Source organism: Eumetopias jubatus, unplaced genomic scaffold, assembly GCF_037043125.1.
Source record: "Eumetopias jubatus isolate StellerSeaLion01/CBP00866 unplaced genomic scaffold, mEumJub1_p1.0 scaffold_15, whole genome shotgun sequence".
NCBI classification, from domain to species: Eukaryota; Metazoa; Chordata; class Mammalia; order Carnivora; family Otariidae; genus Eumetopias; species Eumetopias jubatus.
The window spans coordinates 34,637,428-34,660,970 of record NW_028274821.1 but is presented as its reverse complement, the minus strand read 5'-3'; the positions used below and the strand labels follow the sequence as shown (position 1 = coordinate 34,660,970).

Below are 23,543 nucleotides of genomic sequence, written 5' to 3'. Positions count from 1 at the left end.
AAGCAGTACTGACTTGGTGCAATTGGTAGTGAAAAGCAAGAGGTTCCCTAATGAGTGTGTTTATCAAGTACATCTGCAGTGTTATTTTGTACGCTCAGTTGCAGCCCCTGTCATTCTTCTCCAGGCTCATTTAACATGATGGACTTGTTTGGCAAATCCTTCAGGTGGTAGGAAGATAGGAAGAGGAGGAAGCTTACTCTGGATCATAAAGTACAAGATACTGGCCTCTTTCACACACTCCAACTCTTCCTTCTCATCCTCTTCGATCGTCATGATTATTGGTAGGAAAGAAAATGATTGGATCAGTGATGTGATTCTGGGAGTCTGTTGATTAGTTGCTCAGAGTACCATGGAGAGAAGGTTCCAGTATAGTTGTCTGGTTTGACCTGAATTCTTGATTAGGGAGAAAAAATGTTTGACAAGTTCCTGAACTTGCATCTCAGGGAATGTCACTAAGTCCTACTTGAATAACGCAGTTCAGATGGATTTCTCCCACGATTATGGTCAGTACTAACAATAGCGGCTTCCATCAGTTTGGTGCTACCTGCCACACACTGTGCTCACATTTTTCAGAGCATACAACTGAGATTAAGGGATGTTAAATGATCAGCCCAAGATCACACAGCAAATTAGTCACAGAGCTTTAATTGTGGGCCAGATGTATCTCCAGATGCCACATTCTTCACCAAAACACTCTAAAATAGCACTGTTCAATACCATGAAAGCCACATGTGAAAGAAATTTTCAATTTTCTAGCAACTACAGTAAAAAGTACAAGAAAATGGGTAAAGTTAATTTTAATAGCATATTTTATTTTACCTAACATAGCCAGAATATTATCATTTAACATATGGTCACTATTAAAAATGTATTGCCAAGATATCTTACATTTACTTTTCATACTAAGTCTTAAAAATCTAATGTCTTTAACATTGTGAACACATTTCAGTTCAGACTAGCCATGTGTCTCACTAGTGGCTACCATATTGGACAGTGCAGCTCTAGACTCCGTTTATGGAAACAGAGATCTTTATCACAAGGTTTTACTGAGTTTATTGCAGGTTTTGTTTTGATATAAGTAGAAAGAGGCCTTCCTGTGTGTGCTGTTGGTCTCTGTGATATAATGTGATGCAAGGTTGGTAGTGCCCATCCTGCGGTCTCTTTTCCCTGTGTGGCAACCTTCTCTTTTAAAAATGTGTGTGTGTGTGTGTTGATTTTCACAACAAGTCTCCACAAAATAATGGAGTTTTTAAAGTACTTTATAATACAGAGTAAATGAAACAGAAAAAGAGCCGGACTCTTGCCAAGGTTAAGATATATATAAGTTTGTATCCCCTTACTATATGTTTTAACTTGGGTCATAATTTAATCTCTCTGGATTTACCTTTTTGTCTGTTACCTGTCCTTATATAGTTTTTGAGACTGTATACATTTAATACAATACCTGAGAGGTAGAAAGTGATTGATGTGTTAGCTATTATACACATACATTTAAAGTTCTTTATAGTTACTACCAAAAATCAAGCAGAGTCATAAACCATGAATACAAGAGCAGGGTATATACATTTTGTGGAAATTGCAAAACGATTTTTCAAATAACCCATATCTACCTGTGAACAGATACCTTTATAGTTACTTAAATTTTAGTTGACTATTCGTAATGTGAGTGGTCAATTTCTTTTGCCCTTCTTATACATTTATTTTTTGAGATCTATTTTGAAGGCTCTCAGATAGTGATTGTCTCCAAATTTCTGCAATATTTATCTTAAGGTTTGCAATTTGATGGGTAGAAAACAATTACATCATTATATAACTGTTGTGAAGTTGTGGGTAATTTTTATGTGTTTAATTTCTTGTCCAAATAAAAAGTATTTTAGTATAAATGAAATCATTGTCGTCATCATCTAGGCATTTTTACGAGCTAAGAGTAATTTTTATTATACATTTTCTTTAAATAAAATCCCCTTATAAATTGATGTCATAGAAAATACTTAGTTCAGCAGCTTGTGATGCTGGATTTCAGTATACTAAACTTGTATGTGCCCAGCACCAGGGTCCTAACAAACTGTTTCTGCTCTGTTTACAATACCTAATAAAGAGCAGTCAACCATGGTGGTATTACCATACGAGATCATTGAAGTCACACATAAATGTCTACCCATGTTGTTTTTAAAACTGAGCAAACAGGTGGTTATTTCTCATTGATGGACAAGTCACTCCAAGTCCATAATTTGCTTTCATTCTCAATCACTGGTCTGTGGAAGATTTAAGGACATATCCGTTTTCTTTTCCCTTTGATCTAATCTTATTTTTGTCCATTCTTGTGCAGAGGTTACTACATAATAATTGTGCCTTTGAAGAAATCTCGTGGGAAATTTATCAAGCCATGGGAGAGTCCAGATGAAATGGAATTAGATGAGGTAACTATGTGTTTTTTGGCTGTGTCTTTCATTGGTTATTTAATTTATTAAACATACTCTTCATCTGTATGGGAGGAAGGTGCTGACTTCTATATGGTTGGCTAGTCAGCTGGTTGGATGGTTCAGTACTATGGGCCTGATAACCTCTAGGGACCCCAACAGAGAACTCTTTGCTTTAATTAAAAGACATTTAGCTGCAGTAAAACTTGCAACCTGTCTAATCTTTGTTGGCTTTAATATTTTGCCCCTTGTCCCTTGTAAAACATGATGCAAGGTGTGGAAGGTGAAGTGAATTGTCAGCAAAGACTTAATAATCATCATTGCTATGAACTCCAAGGTCTGCTTCATTAGTGTAGAGGTAGCCGAAGCTGTTACAAATGCTAAATTGCAATTTGCACCAGAGTTTAATATCTGACCTACTATGCGTTCTTGACCAGTTTCTCAGAGAATTATGCTGATTAGCACATTTGCCATATTCTATATTTTGTAGGATTTCAGAATCAAAAATGCATTTAACTGCAGGGGCAAACAAAACATATCCCCAAATTTTGAGCCAAGAAATAAACATAGAACAAAATCCACAGCAAACACCAAATCGTATGATTTTAATTTCTGAAATCTTACAACAATAGTAGGTACATTTTAATTAATACTCTTTTTGCAAAAAGAACATTTGTTTTGGTTTTGGGGGGGTTTTTTTGGAAGCTAATACATAGTATGAAGAAAAAGACCTAAATATTATACATTCTATTTAGATGGGAAAACTGTGATCAGAAATGTTAAGCCATATCCTCAAAGGGCCAAGCAAGTTAATGGCTGTGGTTCAGTCAAATACAGGAAAGATTTTGCTATTTAAACATGATGCTGGTTTGAATCACTTCAGAAAGCAAATTAAAAGGTCCCCATTTGGGGACATATGAGATTTTAATTTGTTGAGTTTATTTACAACATAGGCCACATGTTATAGCCCAACCTGTTGTTTCCAGGTATTTCCTCTACTTTAAATTAGTGCAAACAGAGCAGGAGAAAGAAGAAATTCCTTAGCTGCATTACAGGGAAGAGATGTTTATTTCATACATGTCTGCACTAAGGAGACTGTGATCTGACAGATAAGGGCTGTTAGCTTCTTTTGGCAGACATATATCCTCTCTAGACATATGGTTCATCTTCACCCACTTCAGTTATCTGAGTTAAACTTGATCAAGTTCAGAAGAGGAGATGAGTTCAAGGTTAGGATTGTGCTTTTATGTCACTCTTTAATGATTAGATAAGCATTGGAGGGGTGTAAAATGGTATATCATTTCAATAATGTCAAGTAATTTATGTTATAATTTTTTTCTGTTAATAAAGAAGGAATAAAATCATTTTTCTATGTTAGAGGAATAGTAATCTTCCATCTGAATATGCAAAATGTCAGCTGGTCTTTTGTAAACATTTTTTCTTAAAGATTTTATCTATTTATCTGAAAGAGAAAGAGAGAGAAAGAGCAGGAGGAAGGGGAGAGGGAGAAGCAGACTCCCCGCTGAGCAGGGAGCCCAACATGGGGCTTGATCCCGGCACTCCGGGATCATGACCTGAGCTGAAGGCAGACACTTAACCGACTGAGCCAACCCGGTGCCCCCCCTTTTTTAAATTTAAATTCAATTTGGGCGCCTGGGTGGCTCTCAGATGGTTGAGCATCTGCCTTCGGCTCAGGTCATGATCCCGGGGTCCTGGGATCAAGTCCCGTGTCGGGCTCCCTGCTCCTTGGGAGCCTGCTTCTCCCTCTGCCTCTCTCTCTCTCTCTCTCTCTGTCTTTCATGAATAAATAAATAAAATCTTAAAAAAAATAAATTCAATTAGCCAAAGTATAGTGCATCATTAGTTTTTGATATAATGTTCAATGATTCATTAGTTGAGTATATCACCCAGTGCTCATCTTATCATGTTCTCTCTTTTTAGGTGCCCCTTTTTTAAACATTTTGAAGCAAGGCATGCTTTTACTTACAACTGACTAATCAGTTAATCTTGAGATTGTCATATTTACTTATTAATTAATCAGCTCTCAAATAAATTACTGAATTCCATTGGAATTGGTTTTAAAATGCAAAGGTAACTTGTAGAATCTATGAAACTTTCCTCCTGTTAAAAACAAGAAACAAAAAGCAAAAATCAAGTTATCAAAGAATTAAAATCCAATCCAAAAATTATGTCAAATACTTTAAAATAATAACCTTTTCCTAGAAGTAGAACCATTTACTAGCAATAGGAAGCTGATTCTCTTTTATAGCCAGGTTTTAACCTCCAAAATGCACAGCAATGCTAATGGATTAAAGTATAGAGCTATATGACATTGAACTTTCCTGCAATTAAATTCTATGGGTCTGTGCTGCTGATTCCCATAACAACGGGTCATTTTAATCATCCCACAAGTTGTGGTGCATTAATCTGTATAATAGTCTGATAAAGAACATTTATTAATTCAAAATTTTGGGGTCAGGATGGGTTGTTTCCAACTTTTCTTACTGATATAATTGAGACCACATTGTAGAATTAATGGTGGAAGAAATAAGATATGCATTGACTGGAAAATGAAAATTATTTCTGATAAAAAACTAAAGCCCTTGATATATCTTCTGGAATTACCTCCAATACATTTTGTAACTATTGTGTAGGGGAACAAATGAAATTAGTCTATGGCCTCACTTTATGCTTACTCATCCAGTTTCTGATCCCTACAGACATTTTTCCCCCTATCATGGATAATAAAAGCATTGTTGTAATTTTATCTATAGCTTGGTACTGCCAGCTTTGACAAAGCAGTGTTCCTCTCTTAAATGTATTTGACCAAGTGATTTTTTTAGAAAGGCCTATAATTCAAATGGTTGAAACCGCATCACTGAATATAATGGTGGCCTAAGGGGATTTCCACATGTATGCCTCACATCTAGGCCCATAAAAAATGGAAAGAGGCTTCCTAAACAGAGTCACTCTCAATATTATCTTCTGAGCTCATTTATCCTTTGTCTGGGGATAATCTCCACATAATAAATTCATGCACTGGAACTTCTGTTGTCAAGGTCAGACTGGGCAGAGTAGACGTTGATAGTCAAACTGAATTTTGGACAGAATGACTCATAAAATATTAGTTATATTTAATTCAGTGTAGGTTTTATAATATAAGCTTTTCATTGCATTTACTTCAAAGGCTTGCTCCTAAATAATGTGGTCATTTGTAGTTGTAACTTCAACATACTGGGTAACTCTGGTAACATCTGAGTATACTTGACCAATTAAAGTATAACACAGGAAGCATCCTGCAGAGATTAGAGCAACCCACAGGGGCAGAGTTGATATTCCACGTTTGACCTTAAGGAATGGCTGCACTGCACCTAAGGAACACCAAAAAACCCAAATATTTTATTCTAAGGTACTTCCTCCAAGTCTTCTAAAGAAACGCTAGCAAAAAGTGTTCATGGGGATGACAGTGATATGGATGAATTATGATAGTTGCATACATGTGAAATATGGATAAAATCAAGGTAGGGTTTGATCAGTGAAGTGGAAGAGGGGACACAGTCACATAAACAACTGATGGTAAATGTTTCTGATTAACCAACTTCAAAAAGCTGTTCAGTTCATCTGCAGTACGTTTGTCCTTAAAGTAATGGCTCATTGTTTACTACATATCAATAATAACCTTCATAATGAATTTCCAGTACACTATTAAATATTTGGCATCAGAATTTTTAAAATAGCATGTTAAAAGTATCCTGGAAAAGGAAATCTAAGTACTCATTCAGCTACATTAATGAGAACAGATGCACAAAAATTATATATGTCTAAGTATAGATTGAGTTAAAACAATTTAGATTATCAATTTAGCTTAAATGTTGCATTTTGTTTTCTTGATATTGTATAATGATTAAGCAAACAAAAATATAATTTGAAAAATCTCTTACATGTAATATATATCAATTATATATCGCCACTTCTGTTATACATTCATGTCCTCATTTATAAAATGGGGATATAATAATAGCCTACCTTATAAGGTTTATTATAAGGAGTAAGTGAACTAATAAATATTTAGGCTTCTGAGAACAGTGCTTCAACTAAATGCTTAATAAATATTAGCTATCATTGTGATTAGCATTATTATAAGTAAACCTAAACTTGACAGCAGGACTCAAAGATAGTGCTAAGTCTTTGGCCTTGTTTTATTTCCTCTTCACTGGTGCGTATTTGACCAGCCTACCTGAATGTATCATCAGACAGTCCAAATTTGCTAAACAAATTTGTTTGTTTAGCAAATCCCAGTCTACTGGGATTCCCATAAAAGAGCTTATAGTTCATGTAATTTTCTTGCATCAATAAACTCAAAGTTAAAGAAAATACTAGAACATTAGAAATTAGATTCAAAACAATGTGGGCACAGATTATCTATATAACCCAAAGAGTGTTTACCTATTGATTTACATCTGACCAGCTGAGCTCATTTACAACCTTGGGTAGTATACCGTCAGGTTCCTAACACAAGGTTTTGACGTTTGCTGTATATAGAATCTGCAACCATTATCACAGAAGCCTGGCCTTGGGAGCTAAGCAGATACCACTACTTTGGTTTTTGATTTATCATTTCCACTTATATAACAAGAGTAGCAAATAATTTCACCATAATGTTTCCATTAGTACCTTAATTTTATTTATTGAAGACAAGTTTCATTCCAAAAGAAAAAAAAAGGCATCACAGTCTGCTGTAAACTTTTTCCCCTGGTTACGCCCTATGAAATACCAATATATTTAAGGGGAGAAGACAAAGCTAACTTCAACATTATTTTGAAATCATTTGTCATAAAATATCATTAATGTGACTTTCTAATGAAAAAGGTGAAGGCAAAACAGGAATATTGAAACATAAGTTCTACCTTTTTCTTTTAGAGATATGTGAAGGATTTTTGTGTACATGTGTGTGTTTGTTTTCTTCAGGGTAATATTAAATTTAATGCTTATCTACCCTTTCTATTTCACCTGAGAAGATAATTCAACCTCTCCAGGGAACTCTCAGCTCCAGAAAAGTTGATGTCATGATAAATGTGAGGAATAACCAAAAGATTATTTAAGAAGCCAAGAAACCAAGTCAAGCCACAAATTGTTAAATGAGTGACAATGTCTATATAATATGTTTCAATTAAAACTTGGTCATTGGATTCTATTTCTGCTGATTTGAGGATATTTGTATTGTATAAATGATCTCACTACTAAAAACCATCTAAAATGGTACTAACCTCTCCGAAAGTTGATCATAATTGATGGCTTTATCTGAGGTTACTATTTATTTAATAAATAACAATAATAAAGCCTGCATGACAGGCTTTTGTGAATCAAGCTGACTTTTTTTTACTTCGGTTATAATGTACTCTTGCCCTTTGAGAAGATTTCATTGGGGTAGACAGTGATATGAGCTATCAGCGAAGGAAGGGTCTAATTGTCCTGTGTTTATCGCCTGGGCCTTGCAAGAGCAGTCTAACACCTTACTTTAATAGCAAGACAAGCATTTGAAAGAGAGAACTGAGATTTAGTGATGCTGACATGGTACATGAAATGTGGACAAACTGTAGTTGAGTTGTTCCCAGTCCTGAATTAATTTCTCCCGTTAAATAGTCATTAAGTTGGGTTATTGTTGTTTACATTTCTTTTCTTTTTCTGTTTCCCACTTTTTTCCTTAAGCTGCTTAAAGAGATATCTAGGAAACGCAGAAGCATCCGATATGGGAGAGAAGTTGAATTAAAGCCATATATTGCTGCTCACTTTGATGTCCTTCCCACTGAGTTCACCCTGGGGGATGACAAACATTATGGTGGATTTACAAACAAGCAACTCCAAAGTGGTCAAGAATATGTCTTCTTTGTGTTAGCAGTGATGGAACATGCAGAGTCTGTAAGTTAATTGTGCTGGCATCTCTTTCCTTTGGTATTCTTACATATTTTCACCAGAATAGGTCTATGTAGATATATCCATCCTAATTATTTCTCATGAGCTATCATTAACTTAAGTGGAGCAACAGGCTGCCTACTCTTTAAACACTGCTGAGTAATCTGCTTGAGATTTCATTATAAACAAGGCTGTGTCTCTAATGATATGGAATTCAGGTGGACATTTTGGCTTATGAAGTGCCGAACTGATAGGACATGGTTCTTGGAACCATCAATGTGACACATCTGGAAAGGAGGGTGGTACCCATCACTGCTCAAAAGCACCTTCGTCAACCTTTAAAAATGACTGTTCTCAGAGAAGTTTATTTGATTACAATAGAAACTATCAAGTTCTGCAATTAAACATAGGGTATTTCCAGGTATTCAAAAATACTGATTGAGGGTGATTATGTTTTATTCTCCTGCAACTGCCGGTGAGCCCACAATCTCTACCCAGATTCGTAGGGAAGGTCTGTCTAGGAACAAGGCAAGCACAGCCAGCTTCTTTAATTATAGCAATTTACCAATGACTTTATCAGTGAAAAGCCAAGAATGTTAGAAAATAATTCAATAAAACAGAGAATTCCTAAGGTACTCTAAATAATGAGTTGTCTTCTTTTATGTAATTCATCTTGCTCTTATGTCATTTTATGCTTCAGTTGCTGTGAATGTTAAAAAAAGAGAGAGAGGAAGAGAAATTGTAGCTGTGAAGGGGGGGTGGATTTTGAAGTGGCAGTTCACATTAACATTTAATATACATATTCTAACTGTATCTTTCTAATAGGGGCCTAAAACTGACAGGCGTGGCAGCTCAGTTGAGCCAGTCACTTCCCTTATAGAGGAAACCCGAGATGTATCAAAGATTTCTTCACCTCCGGTGTTAGCACATATAGTGGGGCTTCTCTTCAAATGACTGAAGGAATTCCTCCATGGAAAATCAAAACACAAAGGCAGCCTTTCTGCCTGGTTTACCTTTGTGCACAGAATGTCATTTGAAAACAAAGTGATGGGCTCCCTGGAATTTTAATGCATGGATATGCTTTCTCTTTTTAGTTGAAGGTTTTAAGGCAGAACATCAAGGGAATAGAATGTTAGAAATCATCTTTTTCTCTCTTGTTTTTAATGACTTTTAGATATTTGAAGTAATTTTCCTTACATAGCTTTAAGATGTTTCAGAAAGCACATTCAGACCACTGAGGTAGATCAGAGAATTCAGCAAAGAAGAGCAGCCTCTGCAGACCATGCAGGCTGATGACCACTGTCAGAAACTCTGGTTTGAATTCTCCCAGATGTTTCTAGTGTTTAAATGCATTACCAATGATGAAGAGTCTACATCGTCCCTTAGTATGCCATTTCACTGTTTCATTAATTATGTAATTAGGACTTTTTCCAAATAAATTATCTGAATTGTCCCTTTTCTCCATCATCTTTCTCAACAATGCTCTTTATGTGTTGTATATGTTTTCAGGCTAGCATCTACTTTATAAAAAAGACTTGTATCCAATGAATATAATGTTGGCAGTGATACTGTCATTTTGTAAGCCTCAAATTTTTGTGAATAATTGTTGTTAAGCACCTAACCACTCCCAGGGTAGGCTAATAATTTTCATAGAGAAAAGACCCACCCCTCAAAACATGAGCTTTCCCTAGTCCATTATTGCTTCATGTTAAGAGTATCAGAGGGCTGGTTTAGAATGACCAAAGGCTATTACCCCCACACATTGAACAAGTTTTATTTTCATGAGGCTGGTATCACTTTATGGTTTTGTTTTCTTTTCTTTTCACTTTCTTATGTCTCTATTTCCTGATTTGGGTTGGAAATCTGTGTGCTTTGGGAAAACCACTGCTTAGATTTGTATCTCGGCTGACCAAGATGATTATCTCTAAGGCCCTTGGTAGAGAATTTCAAATCACAGAGTTTTGTTTATTTTTGTCTGCCAAACAGTTGAGTGTAACCTACAAGATAGAAAGGGGAAAGTATAAACCAAAACAAACAATTACACTTATATAAAGAATCATGTTTCTTGGATATTTAGTGTCTTTGCCAAGTCCTTACACTGTACATATCTTTTTTTTTTAGATGCTTCTGAGAAGGTTGGAAATGTACTGACTTTTTATCTTTTGACACATTCGAAAATCTAGAAATGTAGTCAGTCTCCTTCCTAAGTACTGTGGGGAAAGTGGGAAAGAAGAATAGAATACAAACATTTAGTGGGGCATAGGCCCTCCACATTGACCACTAAGCTTGCTGCACTTAAATTCAGAACATATGCCCTAAATTAATTCTTTAAATGCAGATGAAAAAAAAAGATATACTTCCTAATCATGGAGAGATGAGAATACACTCTCATGTCTTGATAAGATCAGCCATTTGAAAAGATGAACATTTTATTTTATTTGACGAAGATTTGCTGGGAACTCATTAAGTGCAAAGCTCTGTGCTAGCTACTTTAAGTGTACAGACACAAGCGGTATATAAATCCCTACCTTCCTGGAGTTTATAGTTTCGTTAAAGAAAATAAGGTATATGCACAAATAAAAAAAGGCAAATAGAGCCGGGCGAATACCATTAAATAAGGAATAAAGGACTACCTGAAATTTTAAAAGTTGTTTTTACCTATACTTTGTGAAATGATTGATTATTTCCAGTTAAGGAGTGGTAGCTTCACTGGAGGCAGTATAAGTGGGGCCTTGGAGATCAGTTAGATTACAGGAGCCAAATGTTGTGGAACTTGTGAGAGGGTTAAAGAGAGAGAATAGGACATTTAGGGAATAGTAGCCAGAAGCTCAGTATGATGGAAAATGTTGTGTGTGATACAGAAGTTTAAAACAAAATCATGGAGGCCCTTAAGATCCCTGCTAGGATGTCTAGGGTTTATTTAGGAATCACCAGAGAGCCTCCTGAAGGTTTTACAGCTATAGTTTAGGATAATAACTCTAGCAGCCCTAGAGACTGTTAGAGGAAGAAAGAAATTCTAGGTATGCTTTGGGTGGGCATGAATGAGGTCCTGAAGAAAAGTGGTACCCATGAAACTGGAAAGAGGGTAGATCAACCTGAGGGTCATTGGCAAAATAAAATCAGTAGTTTTTCATTCCTAGGTATTGAGAAGATGAGAAAAATTAGCAAGTTGGAAGGAGGGTATATCTAGCAAGCAGGGAAATAACACATGCAATTCTTAACTTGCAGGTAGATGTAGGACTCTCTAGCAATAACTGGAAATGAAAGTCTGGGAGATAGCAGAGTTTCTGACTTTAGAAACATTAATCAGGAAGTAATCTGCATAGAAGTTGGTAGTTAAAGGTAAGGATGCCCTTGCCAGAGAAGGGAGAAAATGACTAGCAGAAAATAAAACTTAAGAATGCTGGCACAAGATGGATTCAGAGGTGGTCATGATCAGTTGGCAAGATTAGAATGGGACCAGTTGAGTACAGAAGTAGGAGAACCAGTGGAGGAGTTTTAAATAAGGCTCAACCAACTATGGCAAATCTGGAAAAGATGTCTGGAAGGGACTGAATAATGACAATTCTATTAAACAAATGAGAAAACAGAATCAGTGGTAGAGCTGGAGTGAGAAGAGATGAGAAGATAGTGGCAGGACAGGTGGGGCAGCCCATAGGTGTGGATTTGTCTCTATTGGAAAAAGAAAAGCTAGGACCTTACACTGGGGAGCGGGGAGGGCAAAGTCAAGACAATACTGTTCTAAGAGAGTCTGAAATGAGACATAGGATGTTATAAAAATAAAATTTATAGTATTCAGTCCATTCCTTCATCAAGTAACTATATATTTTTCCCAACTTCATTTAGGGAAAGTTAACAAATATAATTATATATTTAAAGTGTACAACATGATGATTTGATGTACAATATACATCGTGGAATGGTTGCCAAGATCAAGATAAGCAGCATATCCGTCTGCTCACATAGTTAACTCTTTGTGTGTGTGTATGCGTGTGTGCTGAAAAATACTTAAGATCTACTCTCAGCAACTTCCAAGTATATAATACTGTGTTATTGACCATAGTCACCATGCAGTACATTAGATCCTCAGAACTTCTTATAACTGAAAATTTGTACCCTTTGACCTATATGTCTCCATTTCCCCCTCCCTGAATACTGACATTTTTCCCTATAAATGTTTACTTTTTAAATTTGATCTCCTTAACTGGCTGATAATGTCTTTAGGGCTGGAGCTATCATATTTCTGTTGATTTTCACACAACACATAACACCTTGGCACAGTGTAAATGCTCTTTGAATATTTTGTAAATGGTTAACTGTTTTACTTTATACTTCATAAGATCATTTAATATGTCATATATAGATCCCAATGAAAATGTGTCTACAGAGTAATTTACACCATCAAAAATGATTTGATTAGAAAATATTTCACTCTACAAGGAAATTTCCATTGCAAGATCTCTTTACTTTTTCCTCCTTCCTCCCTTTTCTCCCACCTCTTCTCTCATCCCTTTCCCTCATCTCCTTTTTCACTGACATTGTTTCATACACTTAACATCACATCCACTAAGTTCGGAAGTTTTGCTCCTTCTAATGCTATGGACACACACTAGAAAGTCATTAGTTTATAAGTAACACAGACTCTGTTTTTCCTCAGAAGATGTATGCAACCAGTCCCTACTCCGACCCCGTTGTATCAATGGATCTGGATCCACAGCCCATCACAGATGAAGAAGAAGGCTTGATCTGGGTTGTAGGTCCTGTCCTTGCAGTGGTCTTTATCATCTGCATTGTCATAGCTATTCTTCTTTATAAAAGGTAGGTTTGCCTTGTATCTCTGTTGCAATCTTGGTAATCCTTCTATGGTCATTATGTGGTTGCTATTAATGAAATACTTCAGTGTAGCCCCCATAATCATTGGAAGATGTTTCCATTAGATTAGAATGAAATGTAAAGATTGTGCTGTTTCAAATCCCATTCAAGTGTGGTATGGACTTTCTTGCCCAGCATTCACGGATCCTAGCCTTGGTCTTATGAGCTACTTTAAGCATTAGGAGCACTTTGCATGGCACTTTGCAAGACATGAGTACATTCACAAGCAGATAATTCCAAGCTTGCATCTGATTGCTTTAGATGATTAATTGCTCAGTTTCAACATGGTTTTAGAAATACTATTACAAATTTGCACATTTATACCCATTCCATATGTCTAATGAGTGCATGAGCTAAGATTTTTTTCCTGTAGCTATTTCTCAAAACAGTGAAAGTAGCTAAAATTTGAAGATAAAAGAAGGAAAAATGTGGAAGAGAATGATATTTTTTCTTTCTATAACCTTTATTCTATAGTGAATTCTATTTGTGTCTAAGAAGGGGATATAAGGTACCATTTTCCTTTAAAAAACTAAAACCACAACCTTGGCCTTTATACTCCCAGGTTTTGATCCGATTTGGTGTCTTTGACTACAATTAGGATGCAGATAATCCACATCTACCCCATGTTTTCTGATCTTCCACCCTTTTTCAATTACATTTCTGCCTCATTTATAGTAAGCTAGATTTTTCCCCTAGTCCCAGTCAGTTGGAAAGAGTACATTAGTAATTCTTTCCATAACTCCTTTCTGACTTAAAAATATATATAATATTAAAATATGTAATATTATAAAAATTAACATATATAATACATTCTCTTAAACATGTAGAATGACTAAATTCTGAATTATCTCCTTTTGTATCACTTTTTCTTTTCTTCCAATCCAAATTTTCTTTTTATGAAACTTGAATCTATGTTCCCATTTTTCTTTGTAGTATGTCATCTTTCAGAATGCTACTGTGAAGATGATATCTTCCCACTACTATGAAATAGCCTCCCCCCATAACTTTGACTTTCAAAATCAGATGAGAATGACTTCATTTTGATTCTTGCTGACATGCTTAATCTGATAATCTTATTTCCATTAGCTCTTTTTCCTATTTATCTAGCTCTCTTCACTGGGCTTATATTAATTATTTCTACCTGTATTCTTTTGTTAAGCATGTTCTTATATTCCTGGAATAGTCTTTTTATTTATTTATTTATTTATTTATTTATTTATTTATTTATTTATTTTTTAAGGATTTTATTTATTTATTTGAGAGAGAGAGAATGAGAGACAGCATGAGAGGGAGGAGAGTCAGAGGGAAAAGCAGACTCCCTGCTGAGCAGGGAGCCCGATGTGGGACTCGATCCCGGGACTCCAGGATCATGACCTGAGCCGAAGGCAGTCGCTTAACCAACTGAGCCACCCAGGCGCCCTATTTATTTATTTTTATAACCGCTTCTCAACTTAAAAAAATATCCTTTAAGACACTTGTCCTTTGCAAAACTTTCTCTTAACAGGCTGTATTCCATTTTATTTCAGTGTAAAGAGAGGGTTGAAAAGAAAAGACAAATTAAAGAAAGAAGTTCATAACCATAACCCATTAAATTGCCTATCCTATTTTAGACTTAAGAAGAAGGAAAGAAATAGCCATCATTTTTTTTTTCCTGATCACTGCCATCACTCAGATATCCATACTATAAGATGGCTGAAAAAGCAAGTAATTGAAGGCCAAACTCTCTCTTAGATGATGGTTTCAATCTCCCCATCCTAATCCATAGTTTATCAGTGTTTATTTTGTTGCCTCTCTCTTGTGTAAGGAGTAAGGACAGGAAGCACAATGTGCCCACATATGCCCCAGAACAATAACAAATCCTGAGTGGGTCCAAGCAGGAACTGGTACCCTGTGCTGTTCATGTGCTACACTTATGACCAGAAGGGAATATAATAATTAAAGACTGAAAGTAGAATTATCATTGTTTTCTGTGATACTTATTTAGGTGGCCAAATCCTACTGTGGAAGTCAGATCAGAAAGTGCTTGCTGATGGTTGCATTTCTAGACCATGGCACATGACCTTTTGTGATTATTCAAAATGAACAAAATGCTTGCTGTATTTTTTTAAGTTGTATTTCGTTCGGCTATATCTGGCTACCATTAAGTCATATCTGGTTATCATTAAGTCATGTCACTTAACAGAGATGTGCATGGCATTTGTGAGTTATGTAAATGTGAGGAAATAGGATTATGACCTTGATAATTTTTTAAAGATTTATAATTAAGTGTTCCTTGCCTCATGTGCATGTGCTTGAGGAAAAATCAACTTGGTTATATATTCTTTTCTAATCCTGCAAAAAGAGGCATCACATTTAAAGATTTTATGCCTCTGTTAAAATAGAGTTGCATTTTAGTGTGTGCATATGTAAGCATCGTCTAATGCAATTGTTGGGAAATGCAGACATCCTCGAATGCTAAGTATATTTAGCCAACCATCTGAAGGCCCATGAAGCATTTCTGAAATAGAAATGCTTGCTTCAGCAGTAAAGAACATTCCTGACTTGAAATTCAAGTAGACCCAACAATGTCCTTCTTGATTATCATGAGGCAGTTCAAGAGGAAATCTTCTGTAGGCAATGAATAGTGGCTTTTATAGCTTAGATTCTGAGCAAAGTTAATTATATAATAAATACTTCATCTCTCTTTTTAGGTGCCTTTCAGGTTATACATAGGTAATCGGTATGACTCGGAATTGAATATATCATTATTATCATTATTATTAAATATTATTAACTCACATTATCTTGATAATCCCACTTATCACACATACCTGCTTACAAAACTACTTGCCTCAGGAGTAGGTCTAGAGCTATGGATGGTTTGTTCATATAAAGAAGCATATTTTATAGATCTGTGTGAAGAGACTGAGACTTATTCCTATTAAGTATATTGATGTGGAACTAGTGCACTCTTTTATCTGGCATTATATTTATTTGACTTTAGTTTTAATCTAGTAATTTGTAAACCTATAATATGTATATTGATAATCAGTGACAAAACAGCATCAACTGAGGCTTTGTAAGGCCCCTAAAATAACTGCTGAACCATAAGAAAATTAAAATATAATTGGTAGGTTTTTAGTGTGATGAATTCTCTTGCCCTATGATTTTTTTAATTTTGTTCTCTTTATGTGATATATACAAGTTCAAAATGTAAATTACAGAGATTGGATGGTAGCAAGGATTAGAAAAACACTAATCAGAAAATCAGGAATCAGGGAAACTGAGTCCTAGCTCTGTGACTAGGTAGCTAATTGGGGTAGAAAGTCATGCTAACACTCTGGGCCTCAGTTTCCTCATTTATAAAGTAAGTAGGTAGATGAGATAATTGAACCTTTTTAATAATAATGTTCTATAATCTGACAACATAAAAACCCAAGTAATAGAATTATTGCTATAACATTTCTGTCTCCAGTGTGTGTATGTTTTTTAAATATGACTCCAGGTTGTTCTTCATCCATCCAACCCACAAAAAAATAAAATAAAATAATCCATAAAGCAAATGAACACTTAGATACCCATCTACATTGTACACTTGTTCTATGTGTAAGGCTTTTTAGTCATTAGTTCTAGAATGGTCTGGGAATTATTTATATAAAAGATATTTGAAAATAAAATGTTAGCCTGACTAAATGGAAAAGCATTTCAAGATGGATGAGAAATATTTATTATGTGCTATGGAAGAAAAGGAAATAAGGATTAGGAGGTTGGAAGGATCTAAACACTATCTAAACAAAATTAACATCCTTAACCAGTAATAGTCTAACCTAAATAGGTGTTGTGGACAGAGTAAATAATTCCCATCCCCACCTGCAGATGTTCATGTATGAAAGCCTGGGACAGATGGGACTAAAACACAAACTTCAGCTTTTTAAGCTTTCCCCTTATTCAAACATTAGCCACTCTCTGTGGACTGTGCCCCATTAGTCTTCTCTTTTTGTATCAACTTTACATATATTTCCAAGATGTCATCAAAGAAAGTAACACAGATCAGAATATTTTGAGATGCTACGGAGAAGTATGTTGCCATGCCCAACCACACTGGACAATGCTGATTGAGTCTGCCTTCTGGCCTCTGAGTAGGTCCTTCCATATACCTGAAATGCCTTTCTTCTGACTCCCCAGCCTCTTCTCTTGGCCTGGCTAACTCTGAAACATCCCTTAGAAGTAAGCTATGATGCCACCTACTAAACAAAAAGCCTTTCTGGGTGCCTTCCTCTTGCCCTGTTCTCTCTACCAGTTCAGACTGCCCTAAGGGTGTTCCCTCGTCTATACGCTTCAAAGCACTTTCTGTTTATCGATGTCACAGAACCACCACATTACTGGACTTGCTCATATCCTTGTCTTTCTTGCCCCCACTAAACTGTATATCAAGGACTCTGTCATTTCTTCACTGTTATCCCTTATGCCTAGTAGACTGCATGGCACAGAGGGATATTGAGTAATCAAATTTATACCAATTGAATAGTATTAACAAACTCCAAACTCAATCCCCTCCATTTGTTTACTCCATCATACAATATCACCTTCGTGTTGACTGGCAAGAGCTGTAATAAAACCTTTAGCCTATAATTTAAATTTACAAGTCCCATAGCCTTCAAAATTAGATACTTGCCCCAAATATATACCCATGTGTGTGGTCGGTCTGACATTTCAGTGGAAGGAGTGAATCACACACTAACTATGCATTTGTTCAGTAAGAATACTCAACCTTTTAATACACAAAACTGATAATTCACTAAGTAGTTCTCTTCCATCCAAAGAAATAGATTCTCCTACAACTGACCCCCTAAAGATCTCCTTGATTAGAAATGAGCAAGCTAGTGGTGCTTAGGTGGCTCAGTCGGTTAAACATCCAACTTAATCTGAGCTCATTTCGATCTCATGGTCATGAGTTCAAGCTCCGTGTTGGGCTCTATGCTGGGCATGAAGCCTACTTAAAAAAAAAAAAATGGGCTCCTGGGTGGCTCAGTCACTAAGTGTCTGCCTTCGCTCGGGTCATGATCTCAGGGTCCTGGGATCGAGCCCCACATTGGGGTCCCTGCTCCGTGGGAAGCCTGCTTCTCCCTCTCCCACTCCCCCTGCTTGTGTTCCCTCTCTCGCTGTCTCTCTCTCTGTCAAAAAATAAATATATTTTTTAAATGAACAAGTAAGAAACATATATTTAGGATTTTTAAAACCTGGGGCACTAGGTAAATTATTTTAAATTTAAGAATACAAAGAATTAACCAGTGTATTTGATATCACTTTCATTATTCACTTTGTATGTGTGTGTGTGTGTACAATTTAAATGTGGGTTTTGTATTTTTGAAAGGAGATAGACCAGATTATCTTAAAGCCAGATTCTTTAGCACCTCAGGTATGTATTTCATTGGCATTAAGCCAGACTTAGTATCTCTATTTTGGATTTGAGAACTCACCAAATACTTCTCAATTCACCTCACCATGGAGATTATTTAGATTAATTTTTTTAAGGTATAAGTTATATTCTCTGCATAAAGAACATAGTTATCTAAGCAATCCACATATTATCACATGAGCATGAGCTAGATGTGTTCACAGACAGCAGCATCTCTCTGACTATGAAAATATCTGTCATGTCAGTGGCTGGTAACAAAAGACTTTCAGGATTAGCCCAGCAATATAGGTGGGTCATGCTCTATAGACTTATAATGATGAGTATTACTTTTTCCAAAACTGAAAATGTGTTTGATCTTTTATTGGCAAAAAAGATTATGATAATCTTACTTGTCAAAAGGAGTTTGAAGAAATCATTTTTGCCACTTTATTACCTCATAGTGTATTATACCATTGTGCCCATTTTTGTGCAGGTCAATGCAATTTGCAGATATTTTATATCATTAGAGGAATAATATACCTCTTAACTGAAGATTTTGTTTTAGATGAACAAATTTCTTGTATGTATTGTAAAAAACATAGTATATCTCTACCATCAAACACTTTCTGGGAAATAATTGTGGCAATATTATGTAGGTTGATGGATAAAAGTGAATGTGACATTAATATACACAGAAAAAATGCTTTAGTTAGTTATGTACCCTCATGTCCTCCATTTAATTCATTATTAGAAGCCTTTAAAGTTTTGATACACTGTCATTTCCTAATGTGTGTCATTTAATGTGTCCCTGCTTGTGAGCAGTATTTCTTAAATCTTGGTTGTCATAGTTACTCTTGTTACCACTGCCCAACTAACATTTAGCCTTTCTTTTTCTTTTTTTGCTGCATTAAAATGGAGCAGTAAACCTGACAGGTGAGGAATAGAGAACAAACCCCTTTAATGCTCAGTAATAGATACCAGTAGCCTTTGGAAGAGGGGGTGAGGGTGGAGGTTGGGTATAAAAGGTATTACCTGGCAGGTGGAAGATGGACAAAGCTTAGTTTATAAAATATTTAAATGATTAAAATGATTCTGGGGGAAATAAATTAGTTTGTCTATATAAAAAGAAATAACAAATTATCCAAATTTAGAAGGTAATGAAACCAGTCTGAACTTTGTTTTAATGAGCCTTTGTATGTGTTAATGTGTCTACAGAACAGAAATGTGAGGTGTCCCATAAAACGTTTTTTGTTTTGTTTGTTTTTACTTAAGACTGATTTTTAAGTTTGATCTGAGGTCACCTCCTGATACGGGAACACTACTGGCATTGTCATATCCTGCAAATATTGGTGGCTGTGCCTTTGTGAAAACTCTTACATAGTTTCAAATTACTTTCCATGTCTTCCAGACTCAACTAATAATAGCAGAAGCAGCAATAGTAGTAGTAATAGCGATAATAATAATAATAATAATAATGGTAAGACTCACTATCTCTGTGATTATTGAATGACTCGTCCAATCTGACCTTCTATCTTTCTAACTTATATCTATCATCTCTCTCTCTCTCTATCTATCTATCTATTTATATCAATAGATACAAATTTCTGATAAAACTTAAACTAAGAAAAGGGTCTCAGTGCTCATCTCAACTGCCTTCCCCCCAAAACCGTATTCCAGTAGTTTCCAATGCTTGTTCCCTGGACCAGCAGCAGAAACATCAGCATCACCTGGGAACTTGAGAGAAGTAGAAATTCTTGGACTCCCTACCCCAGACCTAATGAATCAGAAACTCTGGGTGTGGGTGCAACAGTCTGCAGTTTAGTAAGCCCTCCCACGTGATTTGGCTACATGCTGAAGTTAGAGAACCATGGCTGTATTTTTTCCCTAAAATCAGCTAAACAATGGTCAGCAAGCTACTTTCATTGATAGAAAACTTAGCACTTGGGTAGGGTGTCTTTTTTTTTTTTTAATATCACTAGTTGTCATTAATCCAGCTAAAAACACATGCAAAGTAGGTTTATTTTTTGTTTTGTTTTTTAGTTGAAAGATAAAACACTTTAAACCCACTTAATATACTCAGAGATCTACCTTCCCATTTAATACTGTCCACATTTTATAATATTATCACTGCCTCTGGTTCCATTAAGATGAGAGAGTTGGCTCTCTTTTTTTTCAGAACCACTAATTAAACATTTATTGCATATTCAAGGTACTAAAAATGAGTTTATAATTTTCTTAATTAAATGATACTTTATGTAGTATGCTTTGGAATTATCTAAGTCATATGTGGGTAACTTTACAAATGCATACATCTAATGTATACATGAATGGACTAGAAATTTCCTTCAATAACTTTATTCTTTATAAAATATATAAATTAAAACAAATTCAGCTTCTAAAGAATTACAACATTTAACCTAGACATCATGTCCTAACCTTCTTCTTCTCTTTTGTACATGAAGAAATTGATAAGTATTATAGTTGACTTCCCCAAGAAGATACACACCAGTAGTGGCAGAGTGGGGTTGTATTCTTAAAGGCATTAGAATCATAGTGTTGGGGCACCTGAGTGGCTCAGTTGTTAAGTGTCTGCCTTCGATTCAGGTCATGATCCCAGAGTCCTAGGATCTAGCCCCACATCGGGCTCCCTGCTCGGTGGGAAGTCTGCTTCTCCCTCTCACACTCCCCCTATTTGTGTTCCCTCTCTCACTGTCTCTCTGTCAAATAAATAATAAAATCTTAAAAAAAAATCATAAAGTGTTTGAACTGACTTCTTTGAATATTAATAGTAGGCGTTTCAGATAAATATATCTGTCTTCCAAAAGCCTTGGCCCATATGTCTGAATATCTTTGTTCTCAGTAAGTAGATTCCCTCCCACTTTCTCCCTAGATGAGATGCAGGTGAGAATAAATGAAAATAAAAAGCCCCTTAGACCACAGAGTAGCATTTTTGTGATCACAGTGTGTGATCCACATTCCAAACTACCACATGTTTTTATACTACTAGCAGTTTCCACCATATCTGAAATGTCATGTAACCTTGCATTTCCTTTTCACCCATATAACTCCTACATGTGGCAGATATCTCTCTCTGCAGGAAATAAACTTACAATAGGACCTTATAATCTTAATAGAAAAAATAAAACAGCAAGGCAAAATTCAAATCATTTTGAAGTTACTATTCTTTGCTTTTTTCTCATTGAAAATGAGAATAATGAGACCTCTGAAAACTTAGGAAAAACATGTGACTGCGTCAATTCATGTTGGCCCCGATTTAAGCCATCATATGCCACTTAATACTGTATGGCAGTAAATTCTGTTTTTGAAGCTCTTTATCATTATTGCCAATGATGACCAAACTCTTCATCCTGCAAACATTTCTTAGGAATCCTTTCTGTTGGAAAACAACCATTTTAGCACATTTATGTTTAAAGATAATGTGACAAAAGTGTGGGCAGCCAGAATTATCCATGTTATGATCACCAGAACTAAACTAAGCAAAACAAAATTTAAACAGCTGGTTTTCTGAGATGGTTAGGATTTTTAGAATCTGAGATTTTGGAGGTCATTTCTTTGAATAGATAAAGTGAGGAAGAAGTTAGTTATTAAATGTCAGGGAACCCCCCCTACTTTATCACAATTATAAACTGCAATTTTAGCCCCAAGCTCTGGGTTTTGAGATTCATCTGGGCAAGAAGATGTGATGTTCACCTTTCCTAGCACCAGAGTACAGACTAAATTTCTTTAGAGAGTATTCTTTTCTGTCCCTTTGTCTCAGCATCACTCAGCCTGGCCTCAGTGAAAAAGAAGATAAGGAGTATGCCCCACAATACCTGCAGGAGTGACCTAGTTTCCTTGCCCAGAAATTTCTCCATCTGGTTCCATAATCCTGCAAGAATGACAGTGGAGACATTTTGAGAAGGGATAAAATCCAGGTTTGAATCATTAGGTCTGGTATATCAGTAAAGAAATGTATCTGTGCTGACTCGTATGGGGAAAAACAAACAAACAAACCTTAGAAGGACCCGTAGGGTTCCCTGAAGTGAGAATAACCAAGCATATATTTGTTACACGTGGGACTGACTGACTAGCAGTTGGTGGCATTTCATTAGCCTATTTAGATTCTGTATCTTTGGTGGTAAAATGAATCTCTGTGAGGGAAATACCCACAGCCTAAACACAGGGACATTTTCCACTCTGAAACTGGTCACCATGTCCTTCTTTCACATACATGGCCTCCCAAGCCACTCTTTCCCTTTCTTCTCCTATCTTTCTTGCCAGCCCTCAGCTCTGATTTTCTGTTTCCATTTTCCACTCCATACAACTGGAAGTGCCAGTACTTTTGGCACACCTCAGATTCACTGCTCACCTCCGATTGGTAGTATAGCTTGGCAGTACATTCTGTCCTCAGGCTATACCTGACACCTTAGGTAGAAACGGGAAATCTTGAGACAGGTTAATCCAAGGTTCTGAAAGAGGAAGTTGTCTAACAGGACTCACCCAAGAAAATGTATTCCATCAACGCTGTTTTGCCGAAGGCATGCACTTGAGCAAATCAAGTGTGCTTTCCCTTTGCATCAATCTTCCCTTCATCCCCTGGTTAGTTTTATTTTATATAGATGAGCAGAGATGGAAAGAAAGGCTATTTAACAGGAGCCCTCTGGCTAACCATGGAACGACCTGGGTGGCACTGAATGAGATCCCATTGCCACAGCAACGCTAATGAGCTGTGCGACAGTCCTATCAGAAGGAGAAGGGAGTGTTCCTCAACACCGCTGTGCCCCTTTCCCCAAAGAAGAATGTCTTTGTTTTGAAAAAGGGTGAGATGCTAGGATTATGACTGCAGCCCAGAGATTGTTGGAATCAGTATTTGAATAATAAATACAGAATAAAGCACTGCTTGAAAAGGCCTCCATTTCCTCAGTTTTTGATCTAATTTAACCTTAAAGAATATAGGTAGT

General features: G+C 36.0%; 1 protein-coding gene across 1 annotated transcript in view; it reads left to right on the top strand.

Annotated features, from left to right (window-relative positions):
• PTPRD (protein tyrosine phosphatase receptor type D) overlaps window positions 1–23,543 on the top strand; it is a 424,904-nt gene that overhangs the window by 280,156 nt on the left and 121,205 nt on the right. Inside the window, exons 18-20 of the mRNA XM_088019124.1 lie at window positions 2,330–2,420; window positions 8,130–8,339; window positions 12,991–13,151. Of these exons, the coding sequence (XP_087875250.1) occupies window positions 2,330–2,420; window positions 8,130–8,339; window positions 12,991–13,151 (462 nt within the window). The remainder of the gene's footprint in view (window positions 1–2,329; window positions 2,421–8,129; window positions 8,340–12,990; window positions 13,152–23,543) is intronic.